The 25,962-nt window shown below is 38.3% G+C and overlaps 1 protein-coding gene across 1 annotated transcript; it reads right to left on the bottom strand.

Annotated features, from left to right (window-relative positions):
• Positions 1–18,301: 18,301 nt before the first annotated feature.
• Positions 18,302–25,480, bottom strand: LOC113236038. Its single transcript, XM_026471980.1, has 4 exons — positions 25,157–25,480; positions 24,917–25,073; positions 23,778–23,951; positions 18,302–18,641 (listed from the first exon to the last, which is right to left on the bottom strand). Exons 2-4 carry the CDS (start codon positions 24,991–24,993, stop codon positions 18,455–18,457), a joined length of 438 nt encoding a protein of 145 aa, XP_026327765.1. The 5' UTR covers positions 24,994–25,073; positions 25,157–25,480; the 3' UTR covers positions 18,302–18,454.
• Between the last annotated feature and the right edge of the window lie 482 nt (positions 25,481–25,962).

Here is a 25,962-nt window from a genome sequence, read left to right as displayed (position 1 = left end):
GCATGTCACGACTACGCCCACTCGCCTCTGACAATACAAAGTGTAACTTAGATTCTCAACAATAAGGTATATTTCTTTGAAAGGCAGATTGCGTAGAAGTATAATATTATATATGTAATATACTGAACAAAGTCGATATTTCTTTCAAAGCCAAGCAAAATGTCTTTCGATAGAAGCAATATATACTTTATTTAGTAGACAGTATGTTCTATATTATAATGCATATTATAAAGTGCGCCCGGCGAAGCTCGACAACCCGGCGAAGCTCGACAACTTGCTGCATCTACTTTATGGATAAGTGGTCGTGTTTAAACTATTTGTAGATTATACATGTAAATAATATTGCGTGGTTGTTGAGGTCCCGGGTTTCATTACCGGTAGAACGAATTTTTGAAATGTACTTTTCTAAAATGGTTTTGGCCTAGGTGCTCTGGGTAGTGCCGCGGAGTGAATTCCGTAGCTCTTGGTTACAAACAAAACACAAACATGGAAACATCGCGGCGATTCGACTGGGCTGGCGGAGCGCGCGCACATAAATACCGCGCGACGAGTCCGCGCCGATTAGTGTGAGCCAGAGCGCCCTGAGCGATTGACGATGCATTTGTATGACCGGCCGTCACAACGACATGTTTATCAATCAACACTAACTAGCATGGACACATTTAACACACCAAATACTTTCGCGCGCATACCCTGTTATACCTAGCACGAAGTTACTCAAGCATACACGTGTGCTCTCGCTCGCATACGAATACACACCCTCGCACGTAGACGTATATGAATGCATCATTTCGTAATGTTATTTGTTTTAGGTTACCCAAAGTTAATAAAGAAAGGGGCTATCTCTAAATCTCGCCGATGCCTTTTCAATTGTCCGTATATCCGTCTGTTGAACCTGACAGCAATCCCATCTGTCTCAACGACGTAAGTGGAAATTGGTTACTTTTTATTTAACCTTAGGAGTAAATTATTTAAACTGCCACGCAGAGGTTCCAGGCTCTTAGTATGGCCTACATTTATTTCTCTCGTGAGTTTGGTTGTAACTCGTGGTTGTCTGTGTGTGTGATCATGGCACCCGCGACACAGGGTTTCCCTAATACGGGGCTATGTTGAGTGTGTGCGTTATTATTATTGTACTTTTATGCATTATTATTAAATAGATTAATATGATATTGTTTACAGATCTTCACAAGAACTCAGGAACGGGCATATATTCAATGATAGATAAAACGTTTTTAACAAAATCTGAAAATTTTGCGGTTGGAACGCACATGTGCTCCAGGACTACACCACTATAGACGACATTAGACATCAAACTCGTGGTACACCACGGTCTCTCTTAGCAACAATGCCTAGAACCAGCTAATGCTCTTCTGCATCTAGATGCAGCCTAGGCTGGTTAGACAATTCGATTTTTTTTTAAGATAGGCCAATTAGCTCACGTACAATGGCTCTAACGCGCCGGTGCCCATCATAATTTACAAATAGTGTGAAACGAAATTGTGAATACAAAGTGTTCCGTGTAGGGATTAATGAATTTTGTTATAGAAAGAAAAAAAATTGTATAATAAAAACATGTGTTTATTTCCAGATTTTTTGTGTTTCTTGGGCCGTTTTTGTACAACTTATACGCCAAATTAGCCATATATCATTTTTGTTATATGGCTAATTTGGCGTATAAGTTGTTTTTGTTACATAAAGGTGAAGGAAATTTTCCAAAAATTTCTTCAAAATATGTCTACGATGATACAGAGAATTATTAATTATCCCAAAATAAATGTTGTCTAATAGGTATATGATTCGCGTAATAGGTATATGATATGCATTTTATTGTTTAATTATTTTTTTGTTTGTAATTTAATCATATATCCACCTGTATAATTGGTACTTTTTACCTGAAATACAGGATTCTCCTAGTTCAGGTATATGCGTTATATTTTACATTTATTCGCATAATTTGTTTTTAGTTATTCATTTGTACAATAAGTTATTCAATAAACAATTTTATTTATTATTATTATTAACGAAATCCGCTAATACTGCCCTGATAAGCCGTAAAGCGCTATCACAATATGAGTAAGTTTTGGGAAAATCGACTTTTTGTAAATTGCATTTTATGTAATTGTATTTTATCGAGTTCTTAGGTTTTCGCGATTGTCACACATAGGAAATGAAACTATTTTTCTGGATTTAAATCGCGTATATTTGTTTTTTCAAATAAACTGACGTTTCGGGCCCCTTACAGGTCCCAGTCAACAATGACCATGGGACCTGTAAAGGGCCCGAAACGTCGGTTTGTTTAGAGAAACAAATATACGCGATTTAAATCCGGAAAAATAGTTTCATTTCCTAATTGTATTTTATTTAAAAATATTTCTTAGTCGTTTTTTAAATGTCTTAAGTTAGGTAGCGCTATTTCTATTATACCATTAGATGCGAAATTATTATAGCTATGTAATGGTATAAAAAAAACTAAAAGGGCGTATCTCAGAGATAGCGCCTTTCGGCTTAGCAGGGCAGAATAGTGGTTGTAATAAATGTGTTTGTATCGAGTAGTGCTTCTACTATTACTTGTCTTGATTATTTACCTCACCTATCCTCACTTCATCCATTACCCTGCTAAGCATACCTACTACCATCGAGTAAACAGTGCTTATGATCAAAGAACTTTTACACATTTTTCCCAGACAAAGCTGATGAAAAATCGGCCTACTTAAGGAATTTAAATTAATTTTGTAAGTCAAATATCACTCAAACACAAAACTATTCAACATGAGTTGTATTAAAACCATTTTTAAGTCGTTACATTGTGCATTTTGGTAGGATTCGTCAGTTTTCTTCCTCGCGACCTTCAGTTGTTTTACGCCATTTTCGCAAATTTTCCGCGAATTCCGCCACTACCCGCGACTGTTTTTAATTTAGAAAAACAGTAAAAACATATATCCGCTCACGCGATACATGCAGCCGTAGACGCATACCACATCTAGAGGTGCCGATGATAATTTTATACCGATTTATCGGATATCGAAGTTAAAACAGGTAAAAGAACTAATATTAATTGCTATTTCGATAACTACTCTAGCAAACCATAAAATTTTTAATGCCTGGGTCTGTCATTTAAAAAAATAAACAACTTCAAAAATACGTCACGACAATCGTGTGTGTTATTGTTTGGGCTGGTGATTTCGGTGTGTATTTATTGAAAATATACCGTAAGTAGTGTTTTTTAAGTTTACCTTGAATATAAATGTTTATAAACTATACTTAATATACTTACAGGAGTAATTCCATGGTAAACGTTAGAACCACTCAAACGGAATATATTATCATATTTATCCAAGTACACCAAAAATTTCGTTTGTGCTTTTTAAGTGCAGGATTTGCGGTGTATTATTGCATTTTATTTGAGATGTTTTCGGTGGTAGTACGGAGGGTATTTATTTAGCAATGCAGAATAATAATTTTTATTTATAAAAATTTGTATTTAAACTGAATGCTTTTCTAATTTGCGAAACCAGATAGCCACCATTTTGCGGTTGGTTTAAATTGCACAGTAGATATCCTTCAAGGGCCGAGTAGGTGGTGGTAGCGCATCGCGTGAGCGGGTACAGCGCCAACAACTGACCTGTGTGTACGTCTCCGTATATTCCAAAAATATTATGTATTTATTGTAATAAAGTTAATATCTCTAACAATGGGATCTGGTCCATTCGGTGGTGTGGGAAAAACAGCAAAACATCTAATTACAAAACAAACGGAATCACATTTCATCTGTAATTAAATATGTAATTTTTCAATTTTCATACATTGTAGCAAAGCTCAAGTTAAACTGGTCGATTTGAAGTGAAACAATTGACGACTCCCGTCAATTGTTTCGAATTCGGGCTGGATAATCGGAGCGCAGTTGTCACAGTAATGATTTGGCAGAATAGTTTTCAAACAAATGAAATGACATTTCTTCTCTATTTCTGGTGATATACTCGATGGTTCCGAGTAACCTTAAGCCGGGTACTCACTAGCGAGCTGTAACCTTAACCGTTGTAAGATTGGCTGCCAACAGATTGACTGCATGTTTGCAGTTAATGGGTGAAGTCGTAATCAACTTCATGCATCCGAGACCACGCTGCATGAAGTTGATAACGACTTCACGTATTAACTGCATGCAGTCGATCTCGGCTGCATGAAGTCGGTTTCGACTGCATGCAGTTAATGCGTGAGGTCGTTATCAATTTCATGCAGTCGAAGTCTCGTGTCACGACAGTGGCGCTGCAACTGCGATACAAAACATTGTACCTTTGAAAATTAGTACTAACGCCATTGACTTACAAATAAATGGACGACGGGTCTAATATAAAAACCACGAAAAAAATGTCCCAAGTCAACCTATTTAAACGTAGTGACATGTAAAGGTATATGAAAAAGCTAAAACGTTGAATTTAAATTGTAATGTCATCGCAGTACTGTCTAATTTTGCTTGCTTCGCTGTCAGTCGAACAAACGAAGACTAAAGCGTGAATGACGCTCTTTATACGATTTTAACGCCCTATAAGTTCGGACACTTTTCAGCGCGTACCCGACGTCCATATAATTGTAAGTCAATGACTAACGCGGATAGAGTGTCACTGCAGCGCTTTTATAAACGTCTAATCTGTAGGCGCCCTTAAATAATATAATTAGTTTGTTCGTAAGAATATTTTTGATGTTTATAAACATTTAATATAAGAAGATTGAGATGAGTAAATTTGTTCGATACTCAGGAAAAAAAGGGTAACGAATCAATAGATATATTAAATATATTAACGGCTGACTATTTCCGTTTAAACACTAACCACTTTTCAAAGAACTATTTTTTTCTATTCATAACAAGAACTTGCATCGCCACTTCAGGTTGAATATACACGACAAACAAAATTTTTTAAAACTAAACGTAATATAAATCGTAAAGTATAATTTGTACTAACTTATAATACATTATATAAAACACAGCGTTCTGTAAAACAGTGCATACTATTTCACAAAACTATTACACTCATATGAGTGATATGAGTGTTACTGTTGAGTATGTCTTGTATGTGTAATTATAGCTGGCTGGCTATAGATGAAATGGTAAGGGAAAGCTGTAACCTATCACAAATAACCCTACGTTCCTATATAACAGTCTAGCCCTGACCATGCACTACTATATATACGTATATAGATAGGTAGATGAAACCCGTTACCATGCGACCTAAGGTAACATACGGAAGGTGGGAAGGATAAAGGGTGCAAGGAGTGGATTTTCTAGCTGCCAGACTCAGTGAGAGGATACTGTAGTCAGGAGAATTCCGTCGTTGTCAATGAGATAGCGTTGATGTCTGGATTCCAAGAGATCTTTATTTCTAAAAAGTAGACTATTTATACAAATTCTATTTACATGTGTGCGTATTTAATTTTTTAATTTTTATTACTACTTAATTATTATTACTATTTAATTTTTAACTGTAAAACAAAGGAAACATTTACTCAGCAGCCTGGTCTTGCATATTGCTATTTGGTCAGTGCACTGCTGAGTAGTCTATTATCGTCACGTGGTAATTTTCTGGTTCTTTAGTGCCTCTAGGCTTTCGTTGATACAGTCATGCATATTGCGTAGCATTTTCACGTTTGGAAACTGAATTTTGGGTAAATCTAATAATTTGTCGATTCGTTTTTGTTTCTGTTTTCCAACAATTTTAACGCCGCTTTGTGATTTACCTCATTTACCGCCAAATGCTTTAGCAGCTTTTCTGCTGCATTTTTTCTGCTTTCGAAATGGTACAGTCGTCGTCAATAATTTTCTTGAATAAATCGTAAAATGAGTTCCATGACGCATAACTTCCTGTGAAAATTGGTATGGCAATTCTTGGTAACTTTGACGATTGAGTCTTGCTATTATGTGTGTCTCGGTCGTTAATTTTTTCTTGTAGTTTGTCTAATGTAACGTCTAAGGCTCGTATTACAGAACTCTACTCAATACTCAAGTCAGGACTTGAGTATTGCAGTGAGCACTGAAAATCATACTCAAGTCCTTGCCATTAGGGTCGTATTTCCAGTGCTTGAAATCATACTCAAGTCTGCTCAAGTCCTGACTTGAGCCTTGAGTAGAGTTCTGGAATACGACCCTAAGTCTTCTTGAATTGTCGTAAAGCAGTCGTCTTGGAAATATTCGTCGTCGAGTGTACTTTGTTCCATAAGTAATTAATTGAATATGATTGTCTTCAATTTCTTGAAATTGTTTTTCAATAGTCCTTGTCAGTGTTTGTAAGTGTCACACGGGTTTGTTGTCAGCGATGGCGGTCAATGCTGTCCATGTCTTCTTCGTAATCTGTTTCAGTCTGTATTTTTGTACGAATATTTTAGGTGAAAGAGTCTTTTCGTGGTCGTCGGTAAGATCAAATTTTATGTCTGCGATGTCTATTAAATGTTGTAGTTTGTCTTTGCATTTAGTTAAATGTTCTATGGCCGCGTCGTAGTTTTTCTTTATTTGTGTGTCGAAATAGTTTAACGTCTTGTATTTATGTGTCTATCTAATTTCTTGATCTTCCAAAAGTCTGTGGTTTTGTAGTGCTCTTTGATAAATGCTGTCTAAAGTACTTTTTCTGTCTTCAATATATTTTTGTGTCTTCCCTGCCGGTGAATCCTTTTTGATATTATCCCAAATCCTTCTTATTTCATTATAATCATTTTCTTAACTTCTGATGAGTTAGTTGATTCTTGAAATGTCCACTGTGTCTTCTTTTCTTCTTAGTTGCTGTCCTATAGGAATAGGGTACGTACCCTACCCTATTCTATATCAAGCTACATGTCAGTACTTAGTGTTCCAGCGCCTCTATATACGGTATTGTGCGACTTCTCAATCGACTGGTGAGACCCGCTTCTGGGAGGCCAGTGACCGATCCGCTACCGTACGAGTGCTTCCCCACAGGTTACACTAAATACTTAGTCTTACTAGATTACTACGTAGTGGTGCTTTGAGGGGTACACCAACACGCAGCTCTCTAAAATAGTCAGTCTGTCAACTTCGATTCCCTAGGGTAAGAGGGGTCGCGTAGTTCAAAAATTCTCGAAGGACCAAAATGTAAGGCCAACTAACTTTATCTCTGTCTTTGTGTAGTATTTGTTGGGTGTGATATGAGTATTACTGTTGAGTATTGTCTTGTATGTGTAATTAAAGCTAGCTGGCTATACTACTTTCTTTTGTATAATAAATAAAAATAAATACTTACTTTATTTTCTCTTTTTTACGCGGCACAAATAAAAGTCATTGCATTTTTAGTCCAATTTCGTTTTATTTAGACAATATAAACATTGCTATAATATTATTACACCTAATTTATCTTTTTGTAATTAGACGACTTATTAAAATAATATATTTGTAATTTAAGCAGTTACATTTTAATTAAAATTGGCGTGCATTTGTTATGGGCCAATGTAGACTCATTTGTCAAAATACCCTTTTCAGGAAATAACTTGTTTAACACAAGAAGCTGAATGCTAAAAATAAAAAATAATATAGTGAAAACGCTGCGTTACTCTGTGGCCACAGATACGGGACTTGGCATATCTGGTGGGACAGTCCCATATAATCCTACATAAGCTTTGTTTATAGTGCCTTATTAACCTCTTGGTTATGCAGGAAGGGCACTATAGCCTGTGCGCGCACAGGAACCTTAGAAGTTCAGGTTCTGACCCCAGATCAGCCAGTGTACAGGGTTGTCACATCCTGGTGGGACATTCAAATTAAAGAAATGCGGGTGACCGACTACGTTGACAACCGTCCCGTGAAATACGAGACGATTATCAACCCTAAACCCCTGTCGCCGCTCATGAGAGAACAAACGAAGAGAAAGATTAATGTGATTCCGTGTTTTATATTTTGAACGATTAATGTAATTTCGTATTTTATACTTTATTTAATATTTTAAAGTCACTATTGAAGTAATGCCACACGCAAAAATAGTATACATAGTTTATAGACATAGAAAATAATTTATGCCGTAAAAATCACAACACAGTACACACACACTACATTACAATATATAATACTTTACGACTACAAGAGCGACGCCACACGGGTGTGCGTTGCGTCGTCGTAATGCTATGCTTTCAATACACCGTCGCCGCGCACCATGTTGCGATATGAATGTTCTAGTTTATATGAAGTACAACACACGGGGTACTTGAAGCAAATGAAAAGCACAATAATATGTCTCGTTATAGTACAAGTTAATTAATAATTAAAATACATGTCGAGTTCTTAGATTTTTGCGATTGTTACACATAGGAAATGAAACTATTTTTCCGGATTTAAATCGCGTAAATTTGTTTTTTCAAACAAAACAACGTTTCGTTTGTTTGAAACATTGGTTTGTTTGAAAAAACAAACATCCGGAAAAATGGTTTCATTTCCTAAAATACATGTATTAATGAATAAATAAAGAGCATAATAGAGAGCGTTGTGCTGTGTTGTGTTATGGAATCCGTTATCCATTCGGCTTAATATCGTCTCACAGAAATGTTTATTTTTACGCGTGTACTGCAATCTTCAATATCGGTCTCTCAGAGTAGATGGTTTTCGGGCCGTATCTTTTATAGAATCAACACTAAATCTTCTTCTTTCTGTATTCAAAGAAGTATATGCACTATAATATTTTCTGAGAAAATAATATTCTTTGATGTTAAGATTAAATATGTCAATTAGTTTAAAACAATGTGATTGTATTTATTAAATTGTCGTAGTTAGAATAGTACGTGGTACTATTTATAGATAATTATGTGGAAATCACGTACGTAAGGTCAAGCAAGTGTATAAACTGTCACTTATCGATATAAGTCGATAACGGCCTAAAATTTGCATGAGCTGCATTCCGACTGCATCGGCGACTATACGCCTGCTTGAGGCTCAATTTGCAATTTGCTTCAACTGTACGATTCATTTTATATCAACCGTAATTAAAATTACACTTAAATTAAAATAATTTTATTTCAAACAACAAGATCCATAATCTGTTAGTAATAATAATAATAATAGAGCTTATAAATTAGTGTTAGTAGATATTTTATTAGAAATCAAATCACCTTCCTCTCTAAGCACTGTCACATGGGAGAAGTAATCCTATCAGTTACAGTTTGTAGGATGCTGTTGGGGCTGTCCCGCACTCTTTGCATCCGGGATGCTGTCCTTTTCCGGAGGATGACAGTAAAACCATCGTTCTCATATTCTAATGACATCCCCGGCGCCCTGCAGAAACGAAGCAGTCGCAATATCAATCTAACAATATTATTATATTCAGGGTCTCCCGCGGCTGTTTGGTGTAGTTGAACATATAAGAGGTTCCCGGTGTAGAAATGTGGACAGTAAGCTTTAAAAACCGTTATATTTACTTCTTCTGTACACCGGGAAAACCTACGGATTAACATGTTAATTACCTCTTACCGTTTGAGCCCTACGCTGTCTTTTGAAAGAGAGCCGATATTGATATAGGCATTGTCTTTAGGGTCACCGGTAATATAACGACCAAGATATTTAAAAAAGTTACTTTTTTAATGTTCATACTATTTAGGGTTACCTCTGGAAATTCTTTAAAGTTACACGTTAAATTGACAATTATCGCTAGCTACAGAATGTTGTTCCTTCTTATTACCTCCAGAGGCGCTACATTATTTGCCATACAACATTGTGAAGCATCCAACGCGGTCGCTAGCGACAACTGTCACAGTAAAGTCGTGGTAGAGGCACTAATCGCATTTCAGTTTCGATGTACTAAGTGTGATGCCACATCATGCGTTACGTCGGCGTTGCATTGTGACACTGCATTGAACCACAAATAAATCAGAGCAACATTTGAAACGGCGCATCAACGCAAGCAAATCAGTACACGGAAATTATAGCGTTGCGACGACGCAACGCCCGTGGGGCATTGCTCTATGAATGCGGCTCGTATAACCACACCCTAACTTAATAAAGTTCAATGATGTTTTATTTATTAAGTACAACAACATGGTTCTTCGAATTTTCTGTATATATCATAGTGCCATAGTTCGTAAGTCGATTACGAGGTTGTACCCTACACATAATAATAAGACATTCAGTATTTCCAAATATTTATATACGTAGATGACTCTCATACGCTTAAAATTTAGTATATGTATCTTCTGTTTGATGTTTTTGGTCTCAAGAATATCGAGACTATTCATACTAACTTACAATAACGAGACTTTGAGACTACGAGCGATTGCGGACTACGTTCGATTTGTGAAACGACACAGTGGGTGCAAAAACGAACTTTCCTTACGTAGGATTTTTCGAAAAATGAAATGTACAGTTCCATCAGAGCCATCAAAACATTCAACAACCTTTTGATAACAGGTTTCTTTCGTGTTAATGTCACAAAAATGCGAGTTCGTACATTTCAAATGTATGAAAATGAAATTTGTTTTCTCGTAGCTTTTTTGGTCTTGCACTGTAAGACTGAAACTGTTAGGTGTTGTAACAGAGTCTGTGGCCAAGCCTTATGACCTTGACCCGGCCGTCCCCGTTCAAAAGACATAAATAAATTAAAAATGCATATTTGGGCGATATTGTCACAGGAGCCGTGAAAGACAAACTCGTTTTTGCACCCACTGTGCGACGGTCAGAAATGTCACAGGGATTACTTTATCTCCAGGTGTTCAAGCGATATTCGTATTTTCTTGGATTCGCATCGGACTTAGCATAACCGACATCCGAAGTGGGTCCGATTTTTCTAGATTTGTGTAGTCTCGTATTCGGAATGAATACGAATTGGATGCAGCGCACAAACGCGCTAAGTCATTAATTAAATAGTATTAAAACATCTACTAAACCAGCCATTGACTTACAATTATATGGACGTCGGGTCGGCGCTAAAAAGTGTCCGAACTTATAGGGCGTTAAAATCGTATACAGAGCGTCATTCACGCTTTAGTCTTCGTTTGTTCGACTGACAGCGAAGCAAGCAAAATTAGACAGTACTGCGATGACATTAATTTAAATTCAACGTTTTAGGTTTTTCATATTCCTTTACATGTCACTACGTTTAAATAGGTGGACTTGGGACATTTTTTTCGTGGTTTTTGTATTAGACCCGTCGTCCATTTATTTGTAATTCAATGAAACCAGCTGTCATTTTTGTTATTCAGGTTACAAGGAGATTAGTATAATCTGTGAAGATTGAACGGTAATATCAAAATCAAGTTTTGTATGTAAAATTTGGTAAAATTACATTATACGCTTTTTATTTCTTATGCGCCCGGTATAAGAACTTTCATGAAAAATTTTTGATTTTATGATTTAAGTTCATAAATAAATTGCTTAAAATCATAGCTTATAATCATATCGATCAGTATACATAAATAATAATAAACGCCTCGCCTATAAATATTAAGAAAACCTACTTTTAAAATAGTCTCGAAAGTCTCGTTTTTTCCGGTATTTTCAAGAGCACTAAGTCTCAATTATTTTCCGGGATGCGGAAATGGGAGTTTGAAAGCCGTCCACACGTGTAAACATTCAAGGTAAAAGCGTTAAAAATTATCGTCCTTTTAAAGCGTCGACGCCAGAGTATTGAAACAGAGTACTAAAATCCTGAGACGTACAGTAAGTTTTAAAGGGAATGTAAATTGGAGGTGTACCAAACTCACGGTGCCCACCTGCCATCTACTGCTTTTGCAAAATTTATAAATTATACTGTAAGTTTCACTTTTTAAGACCGTTTTTCAATACTCTATTGAGAGATTGTTGCAATGTGTGGTTCGTCTATGTTTCAGTTGTAGGTATTATAAGCAGATCCAATAAAGCTCTTATGTTGTACTTTGAGTATTATTTACATGAAAATCGGTGTTCAGTTTTTTCAATTTTGTGGTCACTGTGCTCTACTGTGTGCATAAGACTTTTTTCAATTGCACTGGGTTCTGTGATAATTTTTGATTTGGTTCGTTCTTAGTTAGTTGGTTAAAAAAATAAGTTATTAATACATACACCCCAAGTTAGTCATGTTAATATAGGAAATAAATAAGAAACAGTAAACAGCGGAGCCTACGCCTAAAACCACGTGTCGCTGTCGTGACCCGCGCGCGACACTGCTTCGCTTCTACCTCTCCCTTATCCTCTGCTTACCCCAAGAGGAAAGGGCATGAAGTATATATCATCATCATCATCATCAGTCTACTACTGCAGTCCACTGCTGGATATAGGCCTTCCCCAATGTGCGCCATTTCGCCCGGTCCTCAGCTTGTCGCATCCATTTCCCGCCAGCAATCTTTCGTAGGTTGTCACTCCACCTGGCCAGAGGGCGTCCTACACTACGTTTGCCGAGTCGTGGTCTCCACTCTAGAACTCGATTTCACCATCGGTTATCGGTTCTTCGACAGTTATGGCCAGCACACTGCCACTTCAGCTTGCTTATTGCACGAGCTATGTCGGTGACCTTAGTTCTCTGTCGGATAACCTCATTACGAATTTTATCCTGCAGAGAAACACCGAGCATAGCCCATTCCGCTGAGCGACTTTAAATTGGTGGAGTAGCCGTATCGTGAGTGTCCACGTCTCGGCTCTGAAGATCATAACAGGCAGGCCGCCTTGGTTGAAAGCCTTTGTTTTCAGATTTTGTGGTATACGTGACGAGAAGACTCAACGTAGCTTCCCAAACGCTGCCCATCCAAGTTGAATCCTCCTCCTGGCTTCCTTCTTGAAATTGTTCCTACCTAACTGCAGAATCTGCCCGAGGTAAGTGTATTCGGAAACAACTTCAAGAAGGTGACCATTTACGACTATGGGTCTCGGGTCAATGTAATCACTGATCATGACTTGGTCGTGTCCAAGTTCATGTCGAGACCAATACGTCGCGAGGCGGACGCTAGGCCGTCCAGCATCTGCTGTAGTTCCTCCAGCCACTCCGCCATTACGACCATGTCATCTGCAAATCGCAAGTGTGAGATGTACTCGCCGTTTATGTTAATGCTCATGCTTTTCCAGTTCAGCGTCTTAAACATATTCTCCAATGCGGCTGTGAACAGTTTCGGGGATATGACATCCCCCTGTTTCACTCCTCTGCGTAATTGGATGGGTTTAGACTGTTGGTCCTCTACTTGGACACTCTTAGTGCGGTGTTATACAGACATCTCAGCGCTATGAAGTTTATGTATGTATCTACATTCCACACAAATCCATAAAAGGTTTGTATCATATAAAAAAAGCAAGAATATCTATAGATAATAGAATTAAGAACTGAATCACTGTCAGTTGTTAAATTATGCATGCACATACTGATTCCTTCAAATATATGGACACCAAATGTGCATCAATCTACTCCACATGCTTTGACTGAGTAATCGAATACTATAATAGTTTTATTAGTTTGCTTGTAGTAGCTGGTGAAATTATAGACACACGAGACTTGTTAAGTTGTGTCTCAGGTGACGGGCGCATTGGCAGTGCCTCGCAAACCTTTGCGATTTAAAGCTTTGAATTCTGAAGACTTTTCAAGTGCTAAAATCCTGAATTCTTATTTTTTATTTAATTGCGGTAAACATGCTTGATCGAAAGGCCATTGACTTGCACTATACGTGCCACAGGTACCGGCAACGATTTGAACATTGACCTATGAGTTAGTGCAAACAAAAAACCGCTACCATGTTCGCCAAATTTACTAGATATAATTAACCAGAATATTGAACAGAATATTATTTTTAATATTTTTAGATGATTTAGCATTATTTCTATTATTAATTTCTTAAATATGGCGAGAATGTAAATCAACACACTATATAAGCGGGTATCGCTACCGCTATGGGTAGCGAAACTTTCTTGATTTTCATGCCGTCAGTGAATAAGGTCACACTTTAACCACGCGTAACGTGTAATCTCAACAAATTTATCATTTTAATGTTTCGATGTGATGATCGCAAAGGAGTCCTGCCATTATGTCAACTAATCGTCACTACTGACTTACGGAGTGTATGTAGGGGATGATTTAGCCGCTTCTACCGCGCCGTCCGGCGAAACCAATTTCGCAAAGCAAGCGAAAAGACACCGCCAACCTGGTCACAATTCAACTGCTTTAAAACCACTACCTACCTGGAAAATTGATAGGGTACTGTACGTGAACCCGGGGTGGCTCACTCGAAGCACTAGCCTCTTGAGAACCGGATGAAGTCAGTGACAACGGTCTGTGACCCTGTACACTGACTGATCTGGGGTCAGAACCTGAACTTAGAAGGTTCCTCTGCACGCACAGGTTATAATTCCCTTCTCGTGTACTCTAAAGATCAGTAGGGATACTGTAATCAAAACTTAGAAAGGCAGGCAATTAATTAATTCCATTGAGACTTCACAGCGAATATATTGCATTTAAGATTGTTTGTTATTCTGCTAAAATCTAGTTGCAATGGCAATTGAGTATAGAGTGTCAGTGGAATGACAGTGATGGCATGTATTCGTTCCATCACTAACAATCGATGTTGCCTTATTAAAACTACCATGGGAATTATTATCCACATCTTAATTTTTATCACCTACCGTCTTGTTCAGGTACTCACCGGACACGGCTGTTTGGGTGACTATCTGCACAAGATCGCACGGAGGGAGGTGACCTCGGAGCGTCACGAGTGCGGCGCTGCTACAGACTCGGGCACACCTTGGAGGTGTGCCCGACCTGGAGCCAGCAGACGAGACCTCTCACTGCCCAGCATAGTAGACCAATGCTGGGAAGCGAGAAGTCATGCCAGGTGATGGTCTCCTTCTGCGAGTACGTGATGTCGTAGAAAGAGACAGCCGAACGGGTCCGCGAAGACAGCGCCCTCTCGGACCCCATTCGGCGTCGGCGGAGAGGACGCACGCGACGGCTCTTCGCCGACCGCCTGCGTCCCATCAACGGAGACCAGCAGGGTGCGGGGTTGGGAGACCCTGCCCCTGCATTGCACAGGCCTCCACCGCCGGTAGATGCCCCAAACTTTCTGGGGCATCTCCGTGCAGGTAGCCCCCATGATTAAGGGGGGGATGGTGTAGGGGTCCGTCCAGAGGCGGACCAGCACCACCGGAGTCGCGGTAGCATCTGAAAGGGACCCCGCGGCTTCGGCGCCAGGTGCGCGCAGGAACATCGTGAGGTGGGTATGCTCTTGGGGATCGACATAGTCCCCAGGAGAGAGTACCACATATCCCCGCCGTCTCCCAGCGGCGGGGAATGCGTAACGCATTTTCCTCACGATAATAAAAAAAAAGGTTAGGTTAAGTTAGGTTTAAAAAAAAAACATTTTCCTCTTAAAATTACTTTCGAGCTTATGAAATTTTGACCAAACGTTATTTCTGAAAAATGTTATTTCGGACAACTGATAGGTAACCCTCGTTTTTACCACAATTTTCAGATAATTAAAAAGTACCATTTAAAAATCTGTTTTCGGAACATTAATTGTTTTTTTTAGTTTATCGCTTCTTTTTATCCACGCACATATTGATTTCTCCGTTGTATAGTTGTATAGGTTTTGGTACCTGTCTAATAAATTATAATTAAAATTAATAATTTAACTTCACCAACAACGGACTTCACCAATGGATTACTACCCGAGCTGTGAAAATTAAAATAAGTGGTTAGACGGAGTATAGATGGAGTGTCTAAGACGGAGTAACCAAGTTACAATAATGATAGTGACATGGAAATATATGTAAACAATGATAATAATAATAATATTTATTTATTTTCGCTAACAAAAGCAGCTTAAGAGCTAATTAATATCTATATTATTACGATTCTGTCATATCCACTACGTAAGTGAGTGCCTCGCACCCGTGGTAGGTTTGAAGCATCGAGTACATAACCAGAAATAGAGACGATATATCATTTAATTTGTTTGAAAACTATTCTGAGTTTGATTTCTGCCAAATCACCTGCCTACAGATTAGACGTATGACACTGTAGCCGCGTCACTACTAATTTTCATATGTACAATATTTTGTATCACAGTTGCAGCGCCACTGTCGTGTCACGAGACTTCGTCTGCATGACGTTGATAACGACCTCACAGCAGTCGAAACCGACTTCATGCCGTCTCATCTTCTTCAGCCGAGATCGACTGCATGCAATTAATACCTGAAGTCCTTATCAACTACAGCTCGCTAGTGAGTACCCGGCTTAAGGTTACTCGGAAACATCGAGTATATGACCAGAAATAGAGATGAAATTGATTTCATTTGTTTGAAAACTATTATGCCAAATCATTACTGTGACAAATGCGCTCCAATTGGCCACGAATTCAAAACAATTCGGTGTCGTCAATTGTTTCACTTCAAATTTACCACTTTAACTTGAGCTTTGCTGTAATGGACGAAAATTGAAAACATTACATATTTGATTTTAACTACCGATGAAAATTGATTCCGTTTGTTTGATGTTTTGCTGTTTTTCTCACACCACCGAATGCAACAGCTCCCCATTATTAGAGATATATTATATATAAATACAGAATACGTTTGGAATATACGGACACGTACACACAGGTCAGTTGTTGGCCCTGTACTATTCCAGCTTTCTGATTTGTGATTTCAGCGCAAACGAGAGTTGATGTTTAAAAGTGATATAAGGCCCATTTGCCTGATAGATGCCAGTGTTGGATGGCCCTTATTTCGTCTCTATTTCTGGTTATATACTCGATGGTTTGAAAAGACTATCCTACGGGTGGCCAGACTCTCACTCTTCGATCAAGAAAACTGTGTTTAATTCTGTAATTAGCTTAATTTTACAATATTATTATGTTACATAATTTTTAACATTTAAGACCTGAAATTAATCTAAAAGTTTTATATGTGATATGTATAATGTAATTGGTGGGTGATATGTGATTGTAATGTTTGTGTTATTAAGGCAAGTCACCGAATGAGAAGCGAAAAAAACTGTTTTGCTCGATCAAATAGTTGAGGTATTTACTATTAAATAACGATATAAAAAAATAAGCAACACACCTAAGGATATTGTCTAAATAATGTGCTGATGACACGATATAATGTACTTTTTCTGATCCTATAAAATCTTGAAACAGGCTAAACTCAAAGTTTGAACCGAATTTATTTAAGAATAAAATAAGTAACTATGTACATAATTTTTATAATAATATGGATATATTTCTCTTTAAGTACTTACTACAGAAAACCTGCAAAATTTTGGTTTTCAACCGAAGCCAGGTATTAAATTCACTTTATCCCAAAATTTGCAAATTGCCCAGCGGTTTAACGACACGCCCGGCCGCCGCTGCCTGGTCAGTCGCCATCGGGCGCTTGTCGACGTCATATCTGGGTCAAATTTTCTCCGCCTATTCTTTTTTTTCTTCATATTAATTTACAGCGCGCGGATTGCGGGACCCGAGGGGCGACCCTCCACACCTCACCTCTTAAAATCTAGGCACGCGTTGAAATCATGTTGAAATGCCTCGCCTTAAGTGCAGGTTATATTAAATTTATGCAAAAAACGTACTGGTTTTAAAAATATATATTTATTCTAAATATGAATTGCACACCTATTGAGAGAAACGCTAAGGAAAGTTAAGAACGACCATAAATAACCTAACCTAACCAAACCTCTGTACAGAGTATTAAAAAAATCGACCTCAAACGTCATTCATCCCCTAGTTTACCACCCTTAGAGGTCGAATATTTTCCTCAAATTCCAAAAAAATCGGTTCACAATTGGCGGAGTTATCGCGTAACATACATAAAAAAAACAGTCGAATTGAGAACCTTCTCCTTTTTTTTGAAGTCGGTTAAAAAGAACGACTTCAATCTCATCACGTCTTTTTTTTCGATTAAATGTTCGTGTATGTGGCTGTGTGGCTAGTGCCTCTACTATGAGATTACAATGACAGTTATCACTAGCGACCGCATAAAATGTTTGTATACAAAATGTTGTTTCTTCTTGTGACCGCTACGGGCGCTGCATAATTTGCCATACAGAATTGTGAAGTAATTTACGCGGTCGCTAGCGACAACTGCAACTGTCACAGTAATCTCATGGGTGAGGCACTGTTGTCCCATAAGAATATTAATATATCGAGTTCTTAGGTTTTCGCGATTGTTACACATAGGAAATGAAACTATTTTTCCGGATTTAAAAAACCCTTTAAAAAAAAAGTTTCTTTGAAAAAACAAATATACGCGATTTAAATCCGGAAAAATAGTTTCATTTCCTATAATGTTAATATATCTTTAATCCGTAAATATATTTTTAAGTACATATTTTGTTTTGATTTCATTTTTAACCAAAATAAATAATACAGGTTTTTTTAAACACTAACACTTTCGCAGGACGCTATTACTGACATCATAAACAACACCTTTTGTTCCTTGACTTTTTATGACGGGATTTAATCTAAAAAAAGATTAAGACAATAGTGAAGGTCTGTCAATGGGAATCGGATCCAAGTACGTATTCTCTCACTCATCTACAGTGCTTAGCGCTATTGTTTCATTAAGAGATTTCCGTTTAGAGTCCTTTGCCGTACTGATATCTGTTATGGTGGTGTCTTCTATAGAGCTTTTCTTTCTTCCTTGAGAGGTGGTTGTTGTCGCCGCGGAGGACCTGCGACGCATCTTCTCTACCAATTCACTTTTAATGTGCAACCTTAAAAAAAAAGAGCCGGTTATCATAAGAAGTTATAAAAATTATAATTTCAAACGCATCCTCGCCTGCCTACGTAAATATATTTCAGGGACCAGATTTGTGGATGGTAGCCAATAAAGAAACAGCCCCATATCTTTCTACATAAGTTTTGTTTATAGTGACCCTCCCTATCAACCTCTTAGTTATGCGGGAAGGGCAAGGAAGCCCGCACAGGATCTGACTTTGATGGTTATCAAAGTCAGATCCTAACCCAGATCAGTCCGTTTGCACGGACTTCATCCGGTTCTCAAAAGGCTCTAAGTCCACTACCAAATCTCCTCTTTGGTGGCGGAGTTGTAAGGCATGTTCACTTCCCGACGCCGGAAAATGGCGTCTCTCCAGTTCCCATCAGCCTAAGCGTCTGGAGGGATCGGAGGATATCTAGCTTATCTTATACGTATTATCTTCTACTAGCTCTGAAGGCTAGTGCCAGATATTTAGATGCATTGTCCTGCAATCATGTCCGGACATAGCTTTCGACTTAAAGGGCAACTCACGTGTCCCGCGCGCCTTCTCACCTTAGGCCCTCGTCCAGACTGCAACTAAGACGCGCTAGCGGCGCACGGGATGAACGCCTCAGCCACATGCTACCGGGGCAGACAAACGTGTTCATCCCTGCAGCTAACCACAAACCCAGCGAGTCCATTCCAATGTCCGGGTCTACCAGAGACGCCCCTGAAGGCGTATTACTGGCGGAGGTCTAACATCCTCTGTACCCTGGTCTTGCCAGAGATCCCGTAGTCTCTCCGGAATACCATATCTCTCGGGTAGGTAGGTAGGGGCAACCCAGAGGGAATCAGTAGAGATTTTTAGTAGCAGTAGAGCTTTTTGTGAAGAATGTCATCCAGAGACGCACCTACTACCTACCGCACCACCTTACCTATTTCTACCGCCCAGCAATAATATGAGAGTTACGTTTCGGTTTTGAAGAGATATATAGATTTTATGAGACTTGTCAACTTATGTCTCAGGGTGACAAGCGCAGTGACAGTGTCCCTCATATCTTTGCGATTTAAAGCTTTGAGCGGCACTGCAACTGCTATGAACAGGCATGTCGCTTAACATCAGACTCGACAGAGAGTTCCGCCACTTGGTGTCATAAAAAGAATAAAAAATATAAGATCTGTTAACTCGGTCTAAAGCTCAGTTGGTAAAAGAAGTGGCCCCGGTGACAACTGTCTCTGGTTTGAGTTCAGTCGGATTAATATTTATCGGAATGAGTAGAAAATTTCCCAAATGTCGAAGGGACATCAGCAAACATCCCCCTACTGATATCGGTGACCTGAGGTTTGCAGTGTAGGCATTTATTACAAGACTTTGTGCTTAGAAATGTTATTCGTATTTATGATTAGAGCATTCAAAATATTATTGCACTTGTTACCCCTGTTTACTGCCGCCGTTAGTTGAAAGGGCGCATGTGGCTTTTTCAAAAAATTTATATTATATACTGTGGTGACCAGTAAAAACAAGGCCGATCTGTCCCTATTTTTATTTTTTCCGAAGTGGATAAGATATGAAGTTACCGCAAAAGATAAGTAGATATTGTTTTAATTCAGTTTACATTCTTTTCTTGGTTTTGAGTTTTTGTCACAAGCGCCTTTCAACTAACGGCGCGGCGGCAGTATAGTAGATAATAAATTGTTAAAGATTTGGATAGAGGGAACTCAGTATTTATTCTCTATTCTGATGAGAATGCAAATTCAAGCTCTGAGTAGCTTCACAATCTCACCTACGATCGATGATATTAAAATATTAGTTTTAGTAGATTCTGCTTGCTCATACACAAATTCACATACATAAATTACACACATAAAAATACACACACACACACACTTACAATCACACATAACACAGTATTAACGTGCTTATTTTTTTTTCTCTTCTCGCATTTATTTGTGTATTCTAAATTATGCTAGATTCGAATATTTCACTCTATTTATTATTCGGCAACGACGAGCGTAAACGCTAAACACTGTCCGCGAACGGGTTATACATAGGGCGCACTATAAGTTTAGCACTGGCCACTTACATAAACAATATTTAAAAAGTAATCACAGCATTTGTAAATGGAACTCTTTAGCTGTAGAATAAAGTTTGTTTTGTCTGACTGTCACTTGTTTTTACATTGTGGCGTCATTTTAGAAATAGGTTGTCTACATCACCACGGACTTAACTCGTGAAAATTTTCGTAGTAAGATTTTCTATGACTTTAAGTGTAATTTTACAGCTCAGCGGAGGTTCGCTCGGCTTCAAACTGCATTTGGCAATGAAGTACCATGCAAGACGACTATTTATAGCTGGTTTGCAGAATTCAAACGCGATCGTGTGAAACTCAGTGACGAATTTCGTGATTCACTTCCGTGAACAACAAAAACATCGATGCTGTGCGCCGTATGATTAAAACAGACAGGCATGTAACATACCATGAGATTCGGGGATCATTATGCATAGGCATGAGTCAAATACAATCAATACTACAAAAACATTTGGGTGTGAAAAAGCTGTGCTCTCGGTGGATCCCACACAATTTGACTGAGGCTCAAAAAACGGATCGCGTCACTTGGTGCAATGCTATGCTTACCAGATTCAACGAAGGGGCGTCAAATTTGGTGTGGGACATAATAACAGGTGACGAAACATGGATTTATAGTTATGATCCCAAAACAAAGCAGCAATCGAGCGTATGGGTCTTTCGAGATGAGCCGAAACCAACCAAAGTGGCCCGCGTGCAAAGTGCCTCTAAGCGAATGATTGCTTCTTTTTGACTGAAAACTGGACACGTAGCTACTGTTGCTTAGGAGAATCGTTGTACTGTGAATAGTGATTGGTACACGACCATTTGTTTGCCGGAAGTACCGTATCACCGGAAACACCGTATCATCTTGCACCACGATAATGCTAGTTCTCACACGGCCAGACATACAAATGAATTTTTTGAAGCTGAACAACGTTGACCTTATGAGCCATCCCGCGCACAGTCCCGACCTGGCACCTTGTGACTTTTATTTATTTCCAAAAATTAAGAACCAGTTACGGGGTCAACGATTTTCATCACATGAAGAGGCTGCCGAAGAGTATGAAAAATATGTTTCAGAGATTGTCACGGAGGAGTGGCATAAATGTTTTGAAAATTGGTTCATTCGTATGAAAAATGCATTAATGCTAACGGAGAACATTTTGAGAAACAATAAATACATTTCTGACTATTTATAATATTTTTTCTTGTTCATTCCGGAAACTTATAGTGCACCCCACGTACCATTTGCTAACTTGACTCGTGTCGGTGTGCCATCATTTAATGTAATCAGCTGGTTATCGACTAGTGCATCAAAAATTTGTAGCCCTCGTCTGTCAGTTTTGCGTGACCAATTAGAGTGGTGCCCATTGAAATAGCCTAAAATTTGAGTGTTATGGCACCCTAAAGAAAATATATCATCCCAGTCCTGAACATTCCTTTGCCATTCCATCATTTCCTAAGTTTGAAACTTACATTAAAAGTATTTTAATTGAAAAGTCATATTACAAAATTGAAGAGTATGTTTTAGATAAAGAAGTATGGAAAAGACAACAAGAATCTCGATTCCACACAAAATTATGATGCAATTGCTATTCCATAGCATTTAAGTTTATTTGAAAAGAGCGATCCCTAGAGTTTCATGCTCGTTCTTCTCAGGGAGGTCAGCGTAGTGAACGAGCAGTAGTTTAAAAAGTAGCTTAAAAAATACGTTTTCAAGTGTAACAATTTTGTCTATGGAACAAATGATTATTTGACCATGACTTTGTTATCGTGGATTGTTGACCTTTTAATATTAGTTGTACTTCATTATTTAAATTCACTCGCAGAAAAAGTAGTGTATACAATCATTACATAATTAGGTCTTAAAATCTCGTAATTATTACATATATATTTACTAATATTACCTCTCCGCGAATTTTGTAAAAAAAAGTAAGAAACAAAAAGCAAAATTAATTTTTCGATAGAGCCAGTTTTAAATAAGAAAAACCGCTTTGAGAGCATTTCATTCGTTTGGAAGTTACGATACCACAGACAAAGGTTTCAAACATATAATTCACCTCTTTTGCGTCGGTTGTCATAAATGAATCACAGTTTGGATTATTTGTTCGCTGATTGCATGTTTATCACTGTTTTTTATAACAAAACTTCCAGAAATGTGCGGATGTACTGATTCACTCCATTCCGAAGTGATAACAATTGACATAATAAGCAAAACTATAGAAAGATTATTTACTCGCTGCAAACTCGGTCATAAATTATCGAAGCGGGACCGATGTTGCGGTTTCTCTCTCACCTGTGTAGTGACGTAGGCACATGTTCGTTATCGATAAAAACAAATGAGGTCAATAAGATGGTCGGTGCAGTACCTTATGAGTAATTTATGACTTGCTGTTGTTTAAATGTCGCAACCTTTATTCACATATTACATACCTACTCGTAATATTAATGCAAACCACCCTATTCTGAACCAACTGTAATTGTAGTTTTAGTATTATTAGTTTTATTAAATATCACGGTGTTTATTAATACGATAATAAGATCGGACACAATCCATCTAGAAATGCCACCATCTAGAAATCTATGAAAGTTCTGAATGACTCTGCCAAGAACTTTAGAAGTATCCCATTGATATAAGTAACTCACAATAAAGTATCTCACTGATAATGTTCTATTTATAATTTTACATAACACAACTCATGGTATGCAAAACAAATATAATTAATAAGTACTATAATATATGTATATTCAAGATGTTGTTGCAACTGCCATGATTCTGTAGCGCTTGGGGTGTTCGTCGAAAAATGTGTCGGTAGGTGGGTTTGCCGTCATCATGCGAAAGAGAGCGGCATTCTTGATGCGCATAATGCGTGGCATCCATAACGGCATTCTGAGTCTCAACGCTCTCAAGGTCCTTGATTCATTCCTTGAAGACCGAACCAAATATCACGTATACCCTGAACCTAGTCCATATTTTTAAGGTATAATTACTAACATAAGTGTGTAAGTTTTTGTTTACTGAACAATATGAATCAATAAATCGAAATAAAATATTTGTAATTTGAAAAATATCAGATTCTTACCGGTTGCAAACCTTCTCGATAATACTCCATTTGACGACGAAGATAAAGAAGATGGCGACGCCAGTAAGGCCGTTGTACAAGGCGGCTACGAACTGAAGCCATGTTGGCATGGTCAGCGTCTCGAAGATCCAATTGATACCCATGACCAAAGAAAGCTTCAGATAAAGACAAAATCTGGAAAAGAGAAAGATTTTTGTCAATAAGCCACACTAGACTTAACAGTGTTTTCATTTGTTAAAGATTACTTTGATGTTTTTTTTTATAAAAAATAAGTACGCATTTGACCTCCATCTCATCTGATGGAAAGTGACGAGGTCGACGATGTAGCAGGCACACCTAAGTAATGCCTATTCACGAGAGTGAATAGGCATTATATATCCCCGAACGCTATAACTTGGACCTTTTCAAGGCCCTCGCCTTGTAAAGTCCGCAGGTAGGGAATTCCACTCTCTAACCGCTCGCCATATAAATAAGCGAAACGCTTCGTGCGAATCCTGGGAATATCCACAACATAGGGGTGGAATCCCAGCCCACGTCTAGTCCCTCGATGATGGAAAGGGGAATGCGTAATCAAATTGTGCAATTCCATCGCACTCTCCGTGATATATCCTGTAGAATACCGATAAGCAGGCAACAGGCAGGCAGGCGGTGTTCAAGGTTCTGCAGCTTCGCCTCTGTAATTCCGAGTCACCTGGTAAGCCTCTTGGCACGCTTGTCAATTGAATCCAAGGTGGCCAGTTGGTATTTAGAAGAGCCATCCCATAAGTGGCAGCAGTATTCCGTAAACGACCGCACGATGTACATCGTCGCAGCTAAATTTTATTTATTATATTTATACCACATAATACGTCCACAATTGCGTTAGTTACTCTTAGCCTACATAGAGTAATGGTACCAGTGATTAACATTTTAAAAGAAGAGTGTCTTTAAATTTGAAAAACTTTTATGTTTTTGAATATATTTAGTAAATCAAGTATATTATACATAAGTATTACTTACATTGAGTTATTCTTTATTTCATCACTAACAATGTTTATATATAGTATTTTTTAAAAGTATCCCTTTAATAAAGTATTGAGTATTGAGTAAATTAATATCAACAACAATACAGGCTAAAATATAATGGTAGAATTGAATACCTTATTGAGTTGTCGTTGTATTTGTTTTTAAGGATCTTGTTGCTTCTGTTGATCCTCCAGATGTTGAAGGCGGTCATTAGGAAGAAGATCAAGTTGATTAACAGCAGAATCAGTATCGGCACGTAGAGGTAAAACCGCAACTCGATGAGATCGTCCTCTGATATAAACAAAGGTAATAAAATGTTAGTATACTAAACAAAACTAATAGATAATAAAATTACAACTTTATAAGAAACCGACCTCAAAAGTTACTGGAATGTGGAATATGTCAAGTTTTAATGAAATCAGTAAATGGAAAGTGTACTGTACTATTGTACTAGGATTTAAGTTAAGGTGGCTTCCCACGGCCTATGAATTCACAGGCCATTCAACCCTTCGCGCCAGGCTTGAACAGCATCGGATCTCCGCCCGTGGTGACGAGGACTCCAGTTTGTGTCGCGTGTTCTAATCTGTTTTTATCTGAGAGGCCCTTATAGGCGAGTCCGTGGTCGGCACGCGCTGCACGCTTCCCGCGACTAATAAAGCATGAAACACACAGAGAGCGGGTGAGTCGGGTCGGGACCGCGGCGGGCCTTATTTCGTGTATTTATATGGACGAAAACCACAGAACAGAACATACGGTAGAAGGGGTTAGTTAGCTTCATATCTCGGCCACGAAAACATCAACACGTTTGAAGCGTTATTCGCTGAGAGCGTCAATTTCTATATATTCTATAATAAATAGTTCAGTTCACTGCAATCACGCGTCATCATTACACGTGAAAATGTCGCTGTCAAAAATATTTAAATATTGTTTTAATAGTAGTACTTTTTTCCACAAGATACTATTAATTTGCGACAAGGAGTACAGTCCTGATCTTATGTTGTGGATGTGAACTCATCCGCAACGCTGGTCGATCTTGTACTGCCGTTATAAGTTCTTCTATATTCATAATTAAGTAAGCGAAAAGCAAATAAAAACAAAATAGATGGTTTTAAACGCTGACGCGCGGCGCGACCGCTTCTGATGTCGGGGCGCTTGGAGCGACTGTTTCGTGCACACTATT

Source organism: Hyposmocoma kahamanoa, unplaced genomic scaffold (assembly GCF_003589595.1).
Source record: "Hyposmocoma kahamanoa isolate Upper Pololo Valley unplaced genomic scaffold, ASM358959v1 88, whole genome shotgun sequence".
Taxonomy (NCBI): domain Eukaryota; kingdom Metazoa; phylum Arthropoda; class Insecta; order Lepidoptera; family Cosmopterigidae; genus Hyposmocoma; species Hyposmocoma kahamanoa.
The sequence above is the reverse complement of the archived record's forward strand: the minus strand, read 5'-3'. Positions and strand labels throughout refer to the sequence as shown.

Coding starts and splice junctions, on each gene's coding strand:
- LOC113236038 (XM_026471980.1), bottom strand. CDS start 24,993: ATGACCGCCTTCAACATCTGGAGGATCAACAGAAGCAACAAGATCCTT. Junction 23,952..24,916: donor TACAACGACAACTCAATAAG/GTATTCAATTCT, acceptor TCTCTTTTCCAG/ATTTTGTCTTTATCTGAAGC. Junction 18,642..23,777: donor ATCGAGAAGGTTTGCAACCG/GTAAGAATCTGA, acceptor TTTTTTTTTAAG/GTTGCACATTAAAAGTGAAT.